The 20,460-nt window shown below is 57.6% G+C and overlaps 2 protein-coding genes and 1 long non-coding RNA gene across 4 annotated transcripts; 2 read left to right on the forward strand and 1 right to left on the reverse strand.

The window, feature by feature from the left end:
- Positions 1-122: 122 nt before the first annotated feature.
- On the forward strand, positions 123-1,867 carry LOC144738913 (uncharacterized). The gene is made up of 3 exons (XR_013589323.1): positions 123-155; positions 994-1,086; positions 1,834-1,867. It is a non-coding gene; the product is annotated as an uncharacterized LOC144738913 (long non-coding RNA).
- A 94-nt stretch (positions 1,868-1,961) lies between these two features.
- LOC144738911 (SHC-transforming protein 1-like) lies at positions 1,962-7,406 on the forward strand. The gene is made up of 3 exons (XM_078621911.1): positions 1,962-2,036; positions 5,365-5,478; positions 6,201-7,406. The coding sequence occupies exons 1-3, from the start codon at positions 1,962-1,964 to the stop codon at positions 6,327-6,329; spliced, it is 318 nt and encodes a 105-aa protein (XP_078478037.1). The 3' UTR covers positions 6,330-7,406.
- A 1,074-nt stretch (positions 7,407-8,480) lies between these two features.
- Positions 8,481-18,504, reverse strand: LOC144738912 (zinc finger CCHC domain-containing protein 9-like). 2 transcript variants are annotated; one of them, XM_078621912.1, is made up of 6 exons: positions 18,358-18,504; positions 14,466-14,815; positions 11,832-11,973; positions 11,507-11,599; positions 10,578-10,643; positions 8,481-10,304 (listed from the first exon to the last, which is right to left on the reverse strand). In XM_078621912.1, the coding sequence occupies exons 2-6, from the start codon at positions 14,787-14,789 to the stop codon at positions 10,027-10,029; spliced, it is 903 nt and encodes a 300-aa protein (XP_078478038.1). In that variant the 5' UTR covers positions 14,790-14,815; positions 18,358-18,504; the 3' UTR covers positions 8,481-10,026. The 2 variants fall into 2 exon arrangements, with proteins under 2 accessions (XP_078478038.1, XP_078478040.1); XM_078621914.1 differs by lacking the exon at positions 18,358-18,504 and adding an exon at positions 15,302-16,660.
- Between the last annotated feature and the right edge of the window lie 1,956 nt (positions 18,505-20,460).

Below are 20,460 nucleotides of genomic sequence, written 5' to 3' on the forward strand. Positions count from 1 at the left end.
CCCAACAGTTTGTTAAGGCTATGGGGGGGGGAATCTTTGTCTTTGTGTTTCTGTGTGTTGCCACAGGCTGCGGGTGGCGGGGAGGAAGCAGGCCCCAGGCCGGGCTCCGACGCGCGGGGGGGGCGACTTGAAGAGGGCCCCGCACGGATACACAGGTGGGGGGGTGGGGGGGGTGGGGGGGTGGGGGGGGGTGTGGGGGGGGGGGTGGGAGGGGGGTGGGGGGGGTCCCCAACCACGCCGAATTTACCGGGCCCTCGCCGGCACCGCCCGGCTCCCGGCATAGGTCGCGACCCGTGTGTGCCCGTGTCTCCGCGAGGTGTGTGTTTGCGCGAGTGTGTTGGTCCGTGTGTGTCCGTGTGTCCGTGTGTGTCCGTGTGTCCGTGTGTGTCCGTGTGTCCGTGTGTCCGTTTGTGCGTATGTTGGCCACCCACCTGCTCCGTTGCGCCGTGCCAGCCTTCATAGGTGCTCGCTAACAGCACTTGCCCAGCGGTCCGTTGAGGTTATACCGGGAATCTTTGTCTTTGCTGTGCGTGGGGGTGAGCGGTCGCATGCCGTTTAGCGCTACGCTGTGGCCAAGTCGCTTCTGATCAAGATCTCAGTGGCTCTTAGCAGGTCAAATAAAACAAATTATAGTTATTCAGGGCGAGCGCCTGGAGCAGCAGAAGCAGCAGCAGCAGCAGCTTCCTAGCGTTGTGCTACGCAAGGAAGCCGCTCGTCATCCCGCTGGGTGCTGCGGAGGAGAGAGGGGTGGGGGGGGAGCGTGGGGGGAGCTGCGAGTCCCCGGCTGTGCTCGTGGCGGCTTTACAACGCCCGCTAAAGATGAACATCAGTGGCGGGACCACGGGCTGATGAGTCGGAGTCACGGTGGGTGGGGGGGGGGGTACGGCTCGCAGGGGGGGACGTCGCGGGGTGGGTCGGGGGGTCGGAGGTCAGGGGGGGGGTGTCGCTGTTGGGGGTCTCACGGGCCCCCCCCCCCCACCACGTATGTTGCAGGAGCGGTGGGGGAGCACACGTACGTGAACACCCACGTGCCGTGCGCGGCGAGGGGGGCCACGCAGCCCCCCCACAGAGACGCCTTCGACATGAGTGAGCAACGACCGCCGGCGCTCGCCCACTCGCTCGCCCACACGCTCACCCACTCGCTCGCCCACTCGCTCACCCACTCGCTCGCCCACTCGCTCGCCCCACTCGCTCACCCCCACTCGCTCGCCCACACGCTCACCCACTCGCTCACCCACTCGCTCACCCACACGCTCACCCACTCGCTCACCCACTCGCTCACCCACTCGCTCACCCACTCGCTCACCCACACGCTCACCACTCGCTCACCCACTCGCTCACCCACTCGCTCACCCACTCGCTCACCCACACGCTCACCCACTCGCTCGCCCCACTCGCTCGCCCACACGCTCACCCACTCGCTCACCCACTCGCTCACCCACTCGCTCGCCCACTCGCTCGCCCACACGCTCACCCACTCGCTCACCCACTCGCTCACCCACTCGCTCACCCACACGCTCACCCACTCGCTCACCCACTCGCTCACCCACTCGCTCGGCCACACGCTCACCCACACGCTCACCCTCGCAGACCCACTTTCACCCACACGCTCACCCTCGCATACCCACACGCTCACCCACACGCTCATCCTCACCCACACGCTCACCCTTGCATATCCACTGTCACCCACAAGCTCACCCACACGCTCACCCACATGCTCACCCACACGCTCACCCACACGCTCACCCACACGCTCACCCTCGCATATCCACTGTCACCCACACGCTCACCCACACGCTCACCCTCAGTGGTGGTGATGCCCCCCGACCCCAGGGCCGTTTGAGGACGCGCTGAAGCAGCAGGGGGGTCTCTCCCCCCCTCCCCGACGGGGGCTCCCCCACGCCCCCCGGCTCCTCCCCCCCCCCGCCCCCTCCCCCCCCCCGCCACCGCCGCCCGCCTCCATGGAGGAAGCTCTGCGGCGGGAGCGCTGGTACCACGGCAAGATGAGCCGGCACGACGCGGAGCAGCTGCTGCAGGCACGCTCACCCGCACTCACCCGCTCGCTCACTCACTCACTCACTCGCACGCACACTCACCCACACGCGTACTCACCCACTCACTCACCCACACACTTACCCACACACACGCTCACACCGCACGCGTACTCACCCACTCACTCACCCACACACTTACCCACACACTCGCACACACACTGACCCACCCACCCCACTCACTCGCACACTCACCCTCTTACTCACACACACGCGTACTCACCCACTCACTCACACACACGCTCACCCACACGCGTACTCACCCACTCACTCACACACACGCTCACCCACACTCACCCGCCAGCTCACCCACACACTCACCCACACGCACACTCACCCACTCACTCACACACACACGCTCACCCACTCACTCACTCGCACACACGCTCACCCACTCACTCGCACGCATACTCACCCGCCTGCTCACACACGTACTCACTCACTCGCACACTCACTCACTCGCACGCGTACTCACCCGCCAGCTCACTCACACACACACTCACTCACTCACCTGCACACTCACGCGCGTACTCACCCACTCACTCGCACGCACACTCACCCACTCTCACTCACCTCACTCACACACACGCTCACCCGCACGCACACTCACCCACCAGCTCACCCACACACACGCTCACCCGCACACGTACTCACCCCGCCTGCTCACCCACACACTCACCGACTCACACACACACTCACCCACTCACACACACGCTCACCCCACACACTCACCCACTCACACACACACTCACCCACACACACTCGCACACTCACACACTCACCCGCACGCGTATTCACCCACTCACTCGCACACACACTCACCCACACGCGTACTCACCCACTCACTCACACACATGCGTACTCACCCACTCACTCACACACACGCTCACCCACATGCGTACTCACCCACTCACACACACGCTCACCCACACGCGTACTCACCCACTCACTCACACACACGCTCACCCACACGCGTACTCACCCACTCACTCATTCACCCACTCACTCACACGCGTACTCACCCACTCACTCACACCACACACCCGCACGCGTACTCACCCGCCTGCTCACCCACACACTCACCCACACACTCGCACGCGTTACTCACCCACACACCCACCTGCTCACCCACCCCACCCACACACCCGCGTACTCACCCACTCACACACACACTCACCCACACACTCGCACACACACTCACCCGCCTGCTCATCCACCCACCCACTCACTCGCACACTCACACACACACTCACTCACACACTCACCCGCACGCGTACTCACCCGCCAGCTCACTCACCCACCCACACACTCACTCGCACGCACGCACACAGTCGCGCACACTCACTCGCGCACACACACTCGCACACACTCATCCACCCCGCACTAACCCACACTCACACCCACACACTCACACCCATCCACACACTTACACCCATCCACACTCACACTCACCCGCACACTCACCCACCCACACTCACTCACCCACACACTCACTCACACCACCCCCTGACCCACACAAGGGGTTCAGTGTAACAGAATCAGATTTTTCTTTAACGAGGTCTTACTCGTGGTGGTGACGAGGTGGTGGTGGTGGTTGTGGTAATGACGGTGGTGGTTGTGGTAATGACGGTGGTGGTCGTGGTAATGACGGTGGTGGTCGTGGTAATGACGGTGGTGGTCGTGGTAATGACGGTGGTGGTCGTGGTAATGACGGTGGTGGTCGTGGTAATGACGGTGGTGGTTGCGGTAATGACGGTGGTGGTCGTGGTAATGACGGTGGTGGTCGCGGTAGATGACGGTGGTGGTCGCGGTAATGACGGTGGTGGTTGCGGTAATGACGGTGGTGGTTGTGGTAATGACGGTGGTGGTTGCGGTAATGACGGTGGTGGTCGTGGTAATGACGGTGGTGGTCGCGGTAATGACGGTGGTGGTCGTGGTAATGACGGTGGTGGTCGTGGTAATGACGGTGGTGGTCGTGGTAATGACGGTGGTGGTCGTGGTAATGACGGTGGTGGTCACGGTAATGACGGTGGTGGTCGTGGTAATGACGGTGGTGGTCATGGTGATGACGGTGGTGGTCGTGGTAATGACGGTGGTGGTCGTGGTAATGACGGTGGTGGTCGTGGTAATGACGGTGGTGGTCGTGGTAATGACGGTGGTGGTCGTGGTAATGACGGTGGTGGTCGTGGTAATGACGGTGGTGGTCGTGGTAATGACGGTGGTGGTCGTGGTAATGAAGGTGGTGGTCGTGGTAATGACGGTGGTGGTCGTGGTAATGACGGTGGTGGTTGTGGTAATGACGGTGGTGGTCGTGGTAATGACGGTGGTGGTCGTGGTAATGACGGTGGTGGTCGTGGTAATGACGGTGGTGGTCGTGGTAATGACGGTGTGTGGTCGTGGTAATGACGGTGGTGGTCGTGGTAATGACGGTGGTGGTCGTGGTAATGACGGTGGTGGTCGTGGTAATGACGGTGGTGGTCGTGGTAATGACGGTGGTGGTCGTGGTAATGACGGTGGTGGTCGTGGTAATGACGGTGGTGGTCGTGGTAATGACGGTGGTGGTCGTGGTAATGACGGTGGTGGTCGTGGTAATGACGGTGGTGGTCGTGGTAATGACGGTGGTGGTTGCGGTAATGACGGTGGTGGTTGCGGTAATGACGGTGGTGGTCGTGGTAATGACGGTGGTGGTCGTGGTAATGACGGTGGTGGTCGTGGTAATGACGGTGGTGGTCGTGGTAATGACGGTGGTGGTCGCGGTAATGACGGTGGTGGTCGTGGTAATGACGGTGGTGGTCGTGGTAATGACGGTGGTGGTCGTGGTAATGACGGTGGTGGTCGTGGTAATGACGGTGGTGGTCGTGGTAATGACGGTGGTGGTCGTGGTAATGACGGTGGTGGTCGTGGTAATGACGGTGGTGGTTGTGGTAATGACGGTGGTGGTCGCGGGTAATGACGGTGGTGGTCGCGGTAATGACGGTGGTGGTCGCGGTAATGACGGTGGTGGTCGCGGTAATGACGGTGGTGGTCGCGGTAATGACGGTGGTGGTCGCGGTAATGACGGTGGTGGTCGCGGTAATGACGGTGGTGGTCGCGGTAATGACGGTGGTGGTCGTGGTAATGACGGTGGTGGTCGTGGTAATGACGGTGGTGGTCGTGGTAATGACGGTGGTGGTCGTGGTAATGACGGTGGTGGTCGTGGTAATGACGGTGGTGGTCGTGGTAATGACGGTGGTGGTCGTGGTAATGACGGTGGTGGTCGTGGTAATGACGGTGGTGGTCGTGGTAATGACGGTGGTGGTCGTGGTGGTTGCAGGAGGATGGCGACTTCCTGGTGAGGGAGTCGATGACGAGCCGCGGCCAGTACGTCCTCACGGGGCTGCAGCAGCAGCACGGCAAGCACCTGCTGCTCGTCGACCCCCACGGAGTGGTGACTCACACGCTCGCTCACACGCTCGCTCACCCGCACAAATGCTCACCCACTCGCTCACCCACACGCCCACCCCGCTCGCTCACCCACTCGCTCACCCGCTCGCTCACCCGCTCGCTCACCCGCTCACTCACCCGCATAAACGCTCACCCGCACCAACGTTCACCCGTATGCTCACCTGCTCGCTCACCCGCACGCTCACCCGCTCGCTCACCCGCACCAACGCTCACCCGCTCGCTCACCCGCACCAACGCTCACCCCGCTCGCTCACCCGCTCGCTCACCCGCACGCTCACCCACACAAACGCTCACCCTCACAAACGCACACCCGCTCGCTCACCCGCACGCTCACCCGCTCGCTCACCCGCACGCTCACCCGCTCGCTCACCCGCACGCTCACCCGCTCGCTCACCCGCACAAACGCTCACCCGCACAAACGCTCACCCGCACAAACGCTCACACTCACCCGCTCGCTCACACTCACACCGCTCGCTCACCCGCACAAATTGTGCGGGTGAGCGTTTGTGCGGCACAAACGCTCACCCGGACAAACGCTCATCTATTGCCCCCCCCCCCCCACCAGCTCTCCCATGTGCACACTCCCGCCCACTCAACAACCTGAACGCTGTCCCACCTGAACACTCATTCACCTTCCTGGTCGCCCACTCCGACCCCCCCTGTTGACCCCCCCCCCCCCCCCCCCCCCGCTGTGTGCGAGCGCAGGTGCGCACCAAGGACCGCCGCTTCGACAGCGTCAGCCACCTGATTGGCTATCACCGTGACAACCAGCTGCCAATCATTTCAGCCGGGAGCGAGCTGTCTCTGAAACAGCCGGTGGAGCGCCAGACGTGACGGTGTCGCTCGCCCGCCGTGCAGCGCAGTCACACGTGACCAGCAGTCACGTGACCAGCAGTCACACGTGACCAGCACACTCACACGTGACCAGCAGTCACACACGTGACCAGCACTCGCGTGACCAGCACACACGTGACCAGCACTCACACGTGACCAGCACTCACGTGACCAGCGCAGTCACACGTGACCAGCACACACGTGACCAGCACTCACGTGACCATCACCATCACTCACAATTGACTGACTAGCCCACTCATGTGACCATCACCATCACTCACACGTGATTGACTGACCATCACTCTCACGTGACCACTCACACGTGACCAGCACACTCACGTGACTGATTAGCGCACTCACGTGACCATCACTCACACGTGACCAGCACACTCATGTGACTGATTAGCACACTCACGTGACCATCACTCACACGTGACCATCACTCACGTGACTGACTAGCACACTCACGTGACCAGCACTCACACGTGACCAGCACACTCATGTGACTGACTAGCACACTCACGTGACCATCACTCACGTGACCATCACTCACGTGACCATCACTCACGTGACCATCACTCACGTGACCATCACTCACGTGACCATCACTCACGTGACCATCACTCACGTGACCAGCACTCACGTGACCATCACTCACGTGACTGACTAGCACACTCACGTGACCATCACTCACACAATTACACACACACACGTGTAACAATTAGTCACACGTGACCAGCGCACTCACGTGACCATCACTCACACAATTACACACACACACGTGTAACAATTAGTCACACGTGACCAGCACACTCACGTGACCAGCACTCACGTGACCATCACTCACGTGACTGACTAGCACACTCACGTGACCATCACTCACACAATTACACACACACACGTGTAACAATTAGTCACACGTGACCAGCACACTCACGTGACCAGCACTCACGTGACCATCACTCACGTGACTGACTAGCACACTCACGTGACCATCACTCACACAATTACACACACACACGTGTAACAATTAGTCACACGTGACCAGCACACTCACGTGACCAGCACTCACGTGACCATCACTCACGTGACTGACTAGCGCACTCACGTGACCATCACTCACACAATTACACACACACACGTGTAACAATTAGTCACACGTGACCAGCACACTCACGTGACCAGCACTCACGTGACCATCACTCACGTGACTGACTAGCACACTCACGTGACCATCACTCACACAATTACACACACACACGTGTAACAATTAGTCACACGTGACCAGCACACTCACGTGACCAGCACTCACGTGACCATCACTCACGTGACTGATTAGCGCACTCACGTGACCATCACTCACACAATTACACACACACACGTGTAACAATTAGTCACACGTGACCAGCACTCACGTGACCAGCACTCACGTGACCATCACCATCACTCACACGTGACTGACTAGCACACTGACGTGACCATCACTCACACAATTACACACACACACGTGTAACAATTAGTCACACGTGACCACCGCTGTCATACGAGTGACGGCCACTCACACATCTGACTGCCACGCTGATACGCGGACTCCACACGAGTGTAAGGATTGGTCACACGCGACTACCTCTTACGTGACGTGTTTAACGACGTTGACATGCGACTACACACGCACGTGTGTCGTGCTGTCGCCACAATTACACATGTTAAGACTCGCGCACACACACGTGTTGTGCGAGGCTGTGGCTACTACTGCACACACGTACGTGTCGCTGAAACTGCCACACACATGACACTAACTGCTACACACACGCACATGTAATGCTGTTACTGCTACACACACACGCGTGTGCGAGGCTGTATATACAAGTGACACTAACTACACACGCGACCATGTAAATACACGCGTGTGACTCTTTAACCGTGCACCGTCACGCGCATCGTCTAAACCATCACCCCAGATTGAGCACAAGCGTTCCCAGCCTTCAGGAGACGCCAGGGGGGGGTGGTGTGTGTGCCACGCGGCTTTTGCAAGTCCTTTGGGAGTGAAACACGTGGGTTTCCGTGGGTCTCTGAAGGCCTCTAACAGAGTTGCAGCGGTTCCCAAACCGTGGGGGTCGCGGGAGATTATCACGGGCAGAGGGTCGCGGGAACAGTGAAAGTACATGTTTTTTTATTTTTAAATTAATGACAATACATCTCTCGTTACTGACAAAGTGAACGAGATTACTCCATGCACGTGGTTGTGCTGCTGCTGCTGCTGCTGGTATGGTTGGTGTGGTTTGGTGTGTTAACCGCAGTGCTTCGCAACCTCTCCTGCGCCACGTGCTCAAACTCTCCAACTCCGCTGCATCTCCACACAACTAAAGCAACACGGCTGTCGAGAATGGTGGGGGATGCTTTGCAGGCGAGAGAGAATTCATGATCCCTCCCTTCCGCTGATCTCCTGCAGAGCAACAAAGCCAAGTGGGGCTACCAGCAACCAGGGCAGGCATTTGCCCAACTGCATGAGCGTGTATATCTGTGGGGAGCGGTGGTGCAGCGGTTAGCGCGCTGCGCGACAAACTTGGCGACCCGAATTCGATTCCCGCTCACGGCCAACATCAGAGACGATTATCTGATCCGGACCTGGGCCTCACCTAGATCGACTCAGCCTCAAATGAGTACCTGGTGCAGTGCGTAAAAAACATCGCCGCTGGGGAGACAAAGGCGGCCGGGCGTGGTGTTGGCCACATACGTGTCACAATATGTGTGTGGCCACCCAGTGTTCGGTTCCCTCTCAGGGCCAACACCCGTGACGGTTATCTGAACCGTTCCTGGTCCTCCCCTAGGTCGACTAAGCCTCAAATGAACACCTGGTGCGGTGTGTAAAAATCATCACTACTGGGGAGACAAAGGCGGTCGGGCATGGAGCTGGCCACCCATCCCCTGTAGCGTGCCAGCCTTCATCGGTGCCGGCTAACGGCACTTCCTCCAACATTCTGTTGAGGCTACACGGGGGTTTGTCCATGTCTCTGCATCTGTTCCTGCCCAACCGCGCACCCACCCTAACAACCTTCACAAACAGGGCCGCTTCCTCTGACACACGCGGTGCTCGGGGTGATGTTCACAATGGGGAGGGGGGGGGGGGGGTTCGCTGTTATTGGACAAGGGTTGGGGAGTTGGCGCGCGTGCATCCTCCACACGTCACCAGCAGGCACCACCGCCGATCACCCACGCAGCCGATCACCCACGCAGCCGATCACCCACGCAGCCGATCACCCACGCAGCCGATCACCCACGCAGCCGATCACCCACGCAGCCGATCACCCACAGCGCCTCACTGGGCATGGAACTCTGGCTACTCGGTGGGTGGCGGGGGGGGGTCTTGAGCGGGGCGCGTTTGGGAACCCCTGTGGTGAGACGGCCGCAGATTCGGGGGTTACGAGGGGGGCAGCAAGTGCCCCCCTGCTCCCGCTCGCTAGTAATGGACCGCGGCGCGCGCATGTCAATAAGGAGACCGTGCGGACTCGCCGCCAACTCGCCGCGTCCCCCCCGTCACCCCCCGTCACCCCCCCAGGACGCACGGCCTGCGGGGAGGGGGGGGCTCTGCCAAACCCATGGTGCCCCCAACTCGCTCGCAAACCTAACGTTGCCGCCGCCCCCCCCCCCACGCCGCCTCCTCCCCCCGCCGCCTCCTCTCTTTGTAACCTCCTGTTTATTTATTAAATGTATTTTCTGGAAGCTTTCGAGTGGCCTGCGTCGTTGTCTGCTGCGTTGTTGCCTGCTGCGTCGTCGCCCGCTGCGCTGTTCTCTGCGTCGTTGTCCGCGCCGGCCGACGGCTCGCTAGAAGGTGACGACACGGGGGGGCCCTGACGGCCCGAGGGGCTTTGGCGGCCGCGGCCGCGGCCGCAGCTTCGGCCTCCAGGGCCGGGTCGGCGTCGGCGCTGCCGCCCCCCTCCCACACGGTGAGCGTCAGCGCCGACGCGGCGCCACCTGCACGCGGAGGCACGGAGATGTGACCGACCTGGGGGCGGCGGTGACACGGAGATCGACAAAAGGGACAGAGACGGTGGTGGAGGTGGACGTTGTTGGGATGGTGGAGGAGACGGACGATGGAACGGGTAGAGACGGTGGTGCCAGACGGGGGGGGTGGAGATAGAAACGGTGGAAGAGGTGGACGCACGGCCGTCACGAGGAGACGAGTGGAGGAGGTGGTGGCGCAAGGAGACACAAACACGGGGGGGAGGTGGCTCCGGCTTCACTCACCGCGCTTCGCCAGGGGGCAGTCCTTGTGGAAGTGCTCCACAGAACCGCACTCCCGGCAGCCACCGCCTACAGACACGGGGTCACGGTGAGCGGGTGGGGTCGTGGGGTCACGGTGAGCGGGTGGGGTCGTGGGGTCAGGGTGAGCGGGTGGGGTCGTGGTAAGCAGGTGGGGTCGCGGGGTCAGGGTGAGCGGGTGGGGTCATGGGGTCATGGTGAGCGGGTGAGGTCGTGGGGTCACGGTGAGCGGGTGGGGTCGTGGTGAGCAGGTGGGGTCGCGGGGTCAGGGTGAGCGGGTGGGGTCGTGGGGTCACGGTGAGCGGGCGGGGTCACGGTGAGCGGGTGGGGTCGTGGGGTCACGTGAGCGGGTGGGGTCGCGGGGTCAGGGTGAGCGGGTGGGGTCGTGGGGTCACGGTGAGCGGGTGGGGTCATGGGGTCACGGTGAGCGGGTGGGGTCGTGGTGAGCAGGTGGGGTCGCGGGGTCAGGGTGAGCGGGTGGGGTCACGGTGAGCGAGTGGGGTCATGGGGTCAGGGTGAGCGGGTGGGGTCGTGGGGTCACGGTGAGCGGGGGGGTCGTGGGGTCACGGTGAGCGGGTGGGGTCGCGGCGAGCAGGTGGGGCGGTGGTAATGGTTGTGTTGGGGAGTGGTGATGGCGAGTGTGGTTGTGGAATGGTGAAGTGGCAGTCCTGGCAGTGAGCGGAGGTGGTGGTGAGCATGGTGTCGACGTGCATGGCGGCCGAATGTAGTGTTGGTGAGCGGTGCGGTGAGCGGACCGGTGAGCGGAGCGGTGAGCGGAGCGGTGAGCGGTGCGGTGAGCGGTGCGGTGAGCGGAGTGGTGAGCGGTGTGGTGACCGGAGTGGTGAGCGGAGTGGTGAGCGGTGTGGTGAGCGGTGTGGTGAGCGGTGTGGTGAGCGGTGTGGTCAGGGCCTCACCTGTTGCGTAGAGGCCCCTGGGGTTGTCTGGGCACGAGCGAGAGAGGTGACCCATCTCTCCGCAGATGAAACACTTGGCGAAGGGCAGCTCCCCTGTGCGCACACCGCAACACTCGCCCGTCACTCGCCCGTCACTCGACACAACAGCGAGTGTGGTGGTTCGAGAGTGGTGTGTGCCGAGTGTGCGCGGTGGGTTGCGAGTGGGTGGTTCGTGCGGGTTGGTGGGTGCCTGGCGTGGGCGAGTGCGGTCGGTGAGTGGTCGGTGAGCGGTCGGTGAGTGGTCGGTACGATTGGCGCGAGAGTGGGTGGCGAGCGTGGCGAGTACCGGCGAGGGCGTCTATCCGAGCTCTGCAGGCCCCCAGCTCGTGCTCCGTGGAGCCGCAGCGGAAGCAAATGCCGGCACCGGACTCGGGGTCGCGTGGGCAGTCGGCCACGCCGTGGCCTGGCTCCCGGCACTGGAAACACACCTGGGGCACCGCACACCATGCGCACACCGACTCTCAACCACGTCCTCAACCACAACGCACTTTTAATCACGTCCTCAACCGCAACGCATTCTCACCACGCTCTCACCAGAACCACACTCTTGCCGACGCCGCACTCACGCACTCACTCACGCACTCACTCACTCACGCACTCACGCACGCACTCACTCACACACTCACGGACTCACTCACTCACTCACGCACTCACGCACGCACTCACGCACGCACTCACTCACACACTCACGGACTCACGCACTCACTCACTCACGCACTCACTCACGCACTCACGCACTCACTCACGCACTCACTCACGCACTCACTCACGCACTCACTCACGCACTCACTCACGCACTCACTCACTCACGCACTCACTCACTCACGCACTCACTCACTCACGCACTCACTCACTCACGCACTCACTCACGCACTCACTCACTCACGCACTCACTCACGCACTCACTCACTCACGCACTCACTCACTCACGCACTCACTCACGCACTCACTCACGCACTCACTCACGCACTCACTCACTCACGCACTCACTCACGCACTCACGCACTCACTCACGCACTCACGCACTCACTCACGCACTCACTCACGCACTCACTCACGCACTCACTCACGCACTCACTCACGCACTCACTCACGCACTCACGCACTCACTCACTCACGCACTCACGCACGCACTCACTCACTCACGCACTCACTCACGCACTCACTCACGCACTCACTCACTCACTCACTCACGCACTCACTCACTCACTCACGCACTCACTCACGCACTCACTCACGCACTCACGCACGCACGCACTCACTCACTCACGCACTCACTCACGCACGCACTCACTCACTCACGCACTCACTCACGCACGCACTCACTCACGCACTCACTCACGCACTCACTCACTCACGCACTCACGCACGCACTCACTCACTCACGCACTCACTCACGCACTCACTCACTCACGCACTCACTCACGCACTCACTCACTCACGCACTCACTCACGCACTCACTCACTCACGCACTCACGCACGCACTCACTCACTCACGCACTCACTCACGCACTCACTCACGCACTCACTCACTCACTCACTCACGCACTCACTCACTCACTCACGCACTCACTCACGCACTCACTCACGCACTCACGCACGCACGCACTCACTCACTCACGCACTCACTCACTCACGCACTCACTCACGCACGCACTCACTCACGCACGCACTCACTCACGCACGCACTCACTCACGCACGCACTCACTCACGCACGCACTCACTCACGCACTCACGCACTCACGCACTCACGCACTCACGCACGCACTCACTCACGCACTCACTCACGCACTCACTCACGCACTCACTCATGCACTCACGCACTCACCCACGCACTCACCCACGCACTCACCCACGCACTCACCCACGCACTCACGCACTCACCCACGCACTCACCCACGCACTCACGCACTCACTCACGCACTCACTCACTCACACACTCACTCACACTCACGCACTCACTCACGCACTCACTCACGCACTCACTCACGCACTCACTCACGCACTCACGCACTCACTCACTCACGCACTCACTCACGCACTCACGCACGCACGCACGCACTCACGCACGCACGCACGCACTCACTCACGCACGCACTCACGCACGCACGCACTCACTCACGCACGCACTCACGCACTCACTCACGCACTCACGCACGCACTCACGCACTCACGCACGCACGCACTCACGCACTCACTCACGCACTCACGCACTCACTCACGCACTCACTCACGCACTCACTCACGCACTCACTCACGCACTCACTCACGCACTCACTCACGCACTCACGCACTCACTCACGCACTCACGCACGCACTCACTCACGCACTCACTCACGCACTCACTCACGCACTCACTCACACACACACTCACTCACGCACTCACTCACTCACTCAGTCACGCACTCACGCACACACTCACGCACACACTCACGCACTCACGCACTCACTCACGCACTCACTCACGCACTCACTCACGCACTCACTCACGCACTCACTCACGCACTATCTCACGCACGCACTCACTCACGCACTCACGCACGCACTCACGCACTCACTCACACACTCACTCACACACTCAGTCACTCACTCACGCACTCACGCACTCACTCACGCACTCACTCACGCACTCACTCACTCACGCACACACTCACTCACTCACACACTCACTCACTCACGCACTCACACACTCACACACTCATTCACTCACTCACGCACTCACACACTCACTCACTCACACACTCACACACTCACACACTCACTCACGCACTCACTCACACACTCACTCACACACCGGATGAGAACCCGCGCCACCACCGCACTCTCACTTCGCGCCACACCCTCGCCCCCTGGGACCCCCCCCCCCCACCGTGGCCGCACCCTGGGACCCCCCCCCCCCCACCCCCGCCGTGGCCCACCATGTTCCCCAGCTTCTTGTGCTGCCTCCGCAGTCTCCGCTCCTCGCGCCGCCGCTCCCTCTTCCCCGCGGTGGCGGCGTCCACCCCGGCGCCGTCGCCCGCTCCCCCCGCCCTTGCCGCGCGCTGCGCCGCCAGGAACCCGTTCACGTCCGGGTCCTCGTACTTTGCCTTCTTTGCCTTTTTCCGCGTCTCCTGGTTCTGTTCCCGCGTCTCCTGGTTCTGTTCCCGCGTCTCCTGGTTCTGTTCCTGCTGCTGCACCTCCCACGGAGTGGCGTCTCCCGGCCGCTTCCTGTGCGCGTTGTTAGCGCGCGCCCAGCGCGTCATGGCCCCCCCCGCTCCTCCGACACCACCTACAGGGCGACAACAACCACCACATGGTTCATACACCCACCACACCCACCACAACCACCACAACCACCACCACCACGGGCTTCATACACCCACCACAACCACCACCACATGATTTCGATTTAAAGCTTTCGTGACTGCAGGGATTCATCTTCTTGGTTCTTTCGGTAAAGTCACGTAGAAGGGAAGTAATAATAAAAATAAAACATAATAAAATAATTCTCACGACGTTTCCCTTCTACGTGACTTTACCGAAAGAACCAAGAAGATACACCACCACATGGTTCAGAAACCGACCACAACCACCACAACGAACAACCACCACCACGGGTCTCATAAACCCACCACAACCATCACCTACAGGGCGAAAACCACCACCACCACCACGGTGTTAACACAACCGCTGTTAGCCACTAAGTGGTGAAGTCACCCCGGTGATTGTGCCGTGAGGTGTCAAAGGCCCTCTGGCAGGCGGTCACGGAACTGACCCTGGTGGTGCAATGGGTTGACTGATGGAGATGACCGACAGATTCACCACCAGCTGTGCTCGCACTGTGCCACCTTTCTGCGTTTTATCCGCCCGGCGCTCCGCTCGTTGTTGTGAGTGTCGCTCCTCCGCCCTCCGTTGTTGCTGGAGGGCGACTGCCTCCAACTGCCCAGTAGCGTCCTTCACGAGCCTCCTCCACGGAGGCCGATCTTGACACTGCTGGTGCCGGTCATCAGCAAGTCCACTCAGCTGCACATCCTTCTGTACCATATTACTCCATCTCTTCTCCTGCCTGTGCGGTGCCCATTTAGCCCTCTCGATCCGGCCAAAACAGAAGCTGCTTGGGCATGCGGTGGCTGGGCATGCGGGCTACGTGACCAAGCCAACGCAGCCTCGCCTGCCGGAGGAGCTCACTTGATGGGACTGTCCAGATCTTTCAATGATCTGTGAGCTGCTCACACAAACCAGCCCGGTTAAACCCAGGATTGGTTTGTAGGCAGGCCTGTCTGAATGTTTATAACCGGCGCAGATGTTCTTTGAGAGGGCTCCACGTTTTCACAAGAATGAGGAGCCATAACCGTGACTGGGAAGACCCGAAGCTTCACACGGAGCGACAAACCACACGGAGCGACAAGCCAAACTTAGCTTCCACACAGCGTTACGAAGCTGATGAGAGTGAGACCTCCTGCTGCCAAACCGGATCTGGGTCGTGAGCACACTGCCCACACTGCTGCAGCAGTAGGGCTGAACGATGAATCGATTTCAAATAAAAATTTGAAACAATGCGATTAGCAAATCGCAAAGGCTGCGATTTTTGGCGATTTCAAAAGTCCTGTTACTTTGTTATTGGAATTGTTTTATTTGTTATTAGAACTTTATTCATTTAACTCAACAATTGTTTTATGTTTGATTGTTCTACTTCAATTAAAACATTTTTATAAATACATGTTGGAAGCAATTCATATCATTTAAGTTCTCATCCTTGCATTAGAATTTTTCGAGCAGTTAATATTTTGATGGTACAGTATCATGTAGTAATGCTCCATCACACGTTTTAAAATCTATTACACAGTGAATATGGAACTGAAGCTCGACTTTAAAAAATGTAATCGCAAATCAAATCGCAAAATCTGTCGGTAAAATCGCAACTAGATATTTCCCCCAAATCGTTCAGCCTTCTTCTGCAGCACCCTCTCAACAAGCTGCGTCATCGCTCACGGGAAGTGGAGGGAGGGAAAACGACGAGGCGAAGCCCTTGGTGTTTGTGGGGCTGATGGAGAGGAGGCCCCATCTCTTCGTAGCGCGGTCACGGATCAGCAACAACAACTCCAACTCACACCATTGGAACCTCATTTGCCAGTAAAAAAAACATGGTAATTGTTTTTTTACCCTTTAATCTGGCAAAAAAACTGACACCTTTTTTACGAGGAGTCATGTTTGCATTGACCACAATACCTGCAGTCGGAATGCAAAGAAAAAACACACCTCTGATAATGTATGCACTGTCCTTGAAGTTGATTGGTCCACACCCGAGACAGCTTTCCTTAGAGCCTAGTCTCACATGGTGTTGGACCAGATGACGCCAAAAGGCGCACAACTCAAAGACAATGCACCATCAGAGTATGAGAGCTCGGGGTAAGCGTTTACACCATTGGAACCTCATTTGCCAGTAAAAAAAACATAATTGGGGTTTTACCCTTTAATCTGGCAACAAAACTGACACCTTTGCACACATTATCAGAGTTATGTTTTTTGTTTGCATTATGACTGCGGGTATTGTGGTCTATGCAAACATGACTCCTCGTAAAAAAGGTGGCAGTTTTGTTGCCAGATAAAAGGGTAAAAAAACTATTATCAATTATCAACAACTCCAACTCTTTGGTTTTTTCGGTTAAGTCACAAAAAAACACAAAGAGTATGGGCCCTTGCAGTCACGAAAACTTCAACTCCAACGCCAGCTATTACCAGTTTAACACCTACTAAGTCGGCTTTCGCGACCAATATAATCCACAATAAAGGTGTTTTTGGGTTAGGGGCCGTCCATAAATGACGTCACGCGATTTTGGACGATTTTTGACCCCCCCCAAAATAAAACATGCTTCAAATCGCTTTAGACTATTGTCATTGTAGTGCGTATTTAATGTGGCGCTGCACTCTGATGTTGTAAGAGAAAACATGTATTAAAAAGTCTATTTAATTAATTAGAACGTGTTGTCTATATTTATTTAAAGTTGCGCTTTTTGATGTGACGTCACATTTCTCCCCCCCCTAGGTGCGTGACGTCATTTATGGACGGCCCCTTAGATCGCGTATGTGTCGTTAAACCCGCCACCACCTTATACAGCTAATTAGTAAGGTTCGTCACGTAAACAGAACATGCCGATTGTCATGCACAGAACAAGATCGTTGACCAACAGGGGGCCATTCCTCAGAGGTCGCAACCGGGTACCCGATACCCGTACCCTACCCGATACCCGGCTACTCGTACCCGGCCGGGTACGAGTAGCCGTGAGTCACTGGTGAGTAACCGTTTGTCACTCATTTCGGGTAGGGCACGGGTAGGGCACGGGTAGGGTACGGGTACACATTTGCGACCCTGGTGCGGCCGGGTACGGGTAAGGAATCAAAACGCGTTTGCGACCTCTGCCATTCCTTGAACGCAGCCTGGGTGGGCATCGATCATCGTCCCGCTTTGAAGCCCCATACCGGTTGGAACTTCCACCCGCACACAACCACCACGAACCACGAGGCCTCATACACCCACAGGGCGGCAAAACCACAACCACCAAAGCTACAGGGAATATTCTTAGGTTTTTTCGGTAAAGTCACGTAGGTAAAAAATTTAAATTTATAAAAGTAAAATCACGACGTTTATTTTTATTTTATTAATTTTAATTTTTTACCTACGTGACTTTACCGAAAAAACCTAAGAATATGAATCATTGCAGTCACGAAAGCTTCAAATCTAGAGCTACAGGGAACACCACCAACCACCCCACCACCACCACCACGGCACCACCACCAGCACGGCACCACCACCACCACCGGGTCTCTCACCTCGCAGTGTTCTCACGCCGCGAGTGGCCTCTCTCCCTACTTCTTACTCCTCGACGTTTCGCTCCGATCTCTCCTCTCTCTTCTCTCCTCTCGCTCGCTCCCCTATCCGCCCTCTCCTCCACACGTGGGCAGTGGAGGAACTGACGTGATGGGAGGCCTCGTGACGTGTTATGAGACTCGCGTGGCGGCGGCCATGTTGGGTAGGGGTGACCCTCCCCCTCCTCTCGCGTGGCGGACATGTTGGGTAGGGGTGACCCTCCCACCACTCACACACACACCCCCCCCCATCCGCCATCCTCTCCCGCCCGCGACTCTTGCAGGACGACCCCCCCGGGCCTCGCGCTTGAACCTTGACCGGCGGCCATGTTGGGTAGGGGAAGTGCGTGACGTCATCACGACTTGACGCGCGCGCGCGGATGGCGTCACGCGACTGCGGGGAAACTTCCTCCCGTTGGCCACGCCCACTACCCAGGTAGCCCCGCCCCCGTGCTTACGTAAAATGGACCGTCCATAAATGACGTCACGCGATTTTGGACGATTTTTGACCTCCCCCCCATTCGTCACACGGCGTCACAAAAGTCAGACCCCCCCTCAAATATGACGTCACAAACTCTGCCCCCCCCCCCCCAAAAATAAAAAATGCTTCAAATCGCTTTAAACTATTGTCATTGTAGTGCGTATTTAATGTGGCGCTGCACTCTGATGTTGTAGGAGAAAACATTTTTTAAGAAGTCTATTTAATTAAGTAGAACGTGTTGTCTATATTTATTTAAAGTTGCGCATTTTGATGTGACGTCACATTTCTCAAACCCCCCCCCTCGTCACGCATCGTCACAAATGTCTGACCCCCCCCCCTCTAGGTGCGTGACGTCTACTTAATTAGACTTTTTAATAAATGTTTTCTCCTACAACATCAGAGTGCAGCGCCACATTAAATACGCACTACAATGACAATAGTTTAAAGCCATTTGAAGCATGTTTGATTTGGGGGGGGGGCAGAGCTTTGTGACGTCATATTTAAGGGGGGGGGGGTCTGACTTTTTGTGACGCCGTGTGACGAGGGGGGGAGTCATGAATCGTCCAAAATTTATGGGCGGCCCCTAAGTATAAATGTGTCGTAACCCTCCACCACCCGACACAGACACTTAGTCAGGGATTTGTCTCGCAAACAACACGCCAAGTAGATACTCATTCAGCCCACCGGCGTGTTGGAGAGCAAATCCACAACAATTACAATTTGAGTAGTACGACGTTTCGCTGGTAATTAGAAGGGCGATTGCACGAAACGTCGCCAATTTTACACTATACAGTATATTTGTTTCCTAAGGCCCTTCAGCATGGCACCACCAGCCAGCCACAGTCTAGTATGTCATTAGCACGCGGGGAAAGAGTTCAAGTTCAACTTCTTGGTTCTTTCGGTAAAGTCACGTAGAAGGGAAGTAATAAAATAATAAAAATAAAACATAATAAAATTAATTTTATTATGTAAAACATAATAACATTAATTTTATTATGTTTTATAAAATAATAAAAATAAAACATAATAAAATAAATTTTATTATGTTTCATTTTTATTATTGTATTGCTTCCCTTCTACGTGACTTTACCGAAAGAACCAAGAAGATGAATCCCTGCAGTCACGAAAGCTTGAAATCGAAAGTTCAAGTTCAAGTTCATTTATTAGGTATAGCCCTGTGAGCCATTCGGCTCTCGAATCGGGTGCAACCGCAACAAACAAAAAACAAAAACACGAACAAAAAACATCTTAAAGTGAATATGTGACTAAGTGCAAACAGAAAATCCAAGAAAAGGCAGCAAAATATTACAGAAAACCCACCGTACACCAACGCTGTGTGCAAACATCCCAGTGGGATGCAAAAGGCGTGCGAATATGTCCACACCCAACATTCCAAAACAGATGTACGGCACACAACAGATACACACAACGCACATGCACAACATACGTCCGGTACACGCCAGATGTACACACCAAATGTCTACACATCAGATGCGCACAACAGATGTACACACCAAATGTCTACACATCAGATGCGCACAACAGATGTACACAACACATGTACACACCCGATGTGCACACCTCAT

This window comes from Lampetra planeri, unplaced genomic scaffold, assembly GCF_965212315.1.
Source record: "Lampetra planeri unplaced genomic scaffold, kcLamPlan1.2.h2 scaffold_1222, whole genome shotgun sequence".
NCBI lineage: Eukaryota > Metazoa > Chordata > Hyperoartia > Petromyzontiformes > Petromyzontidae > Lampetra > Lampetra planeri.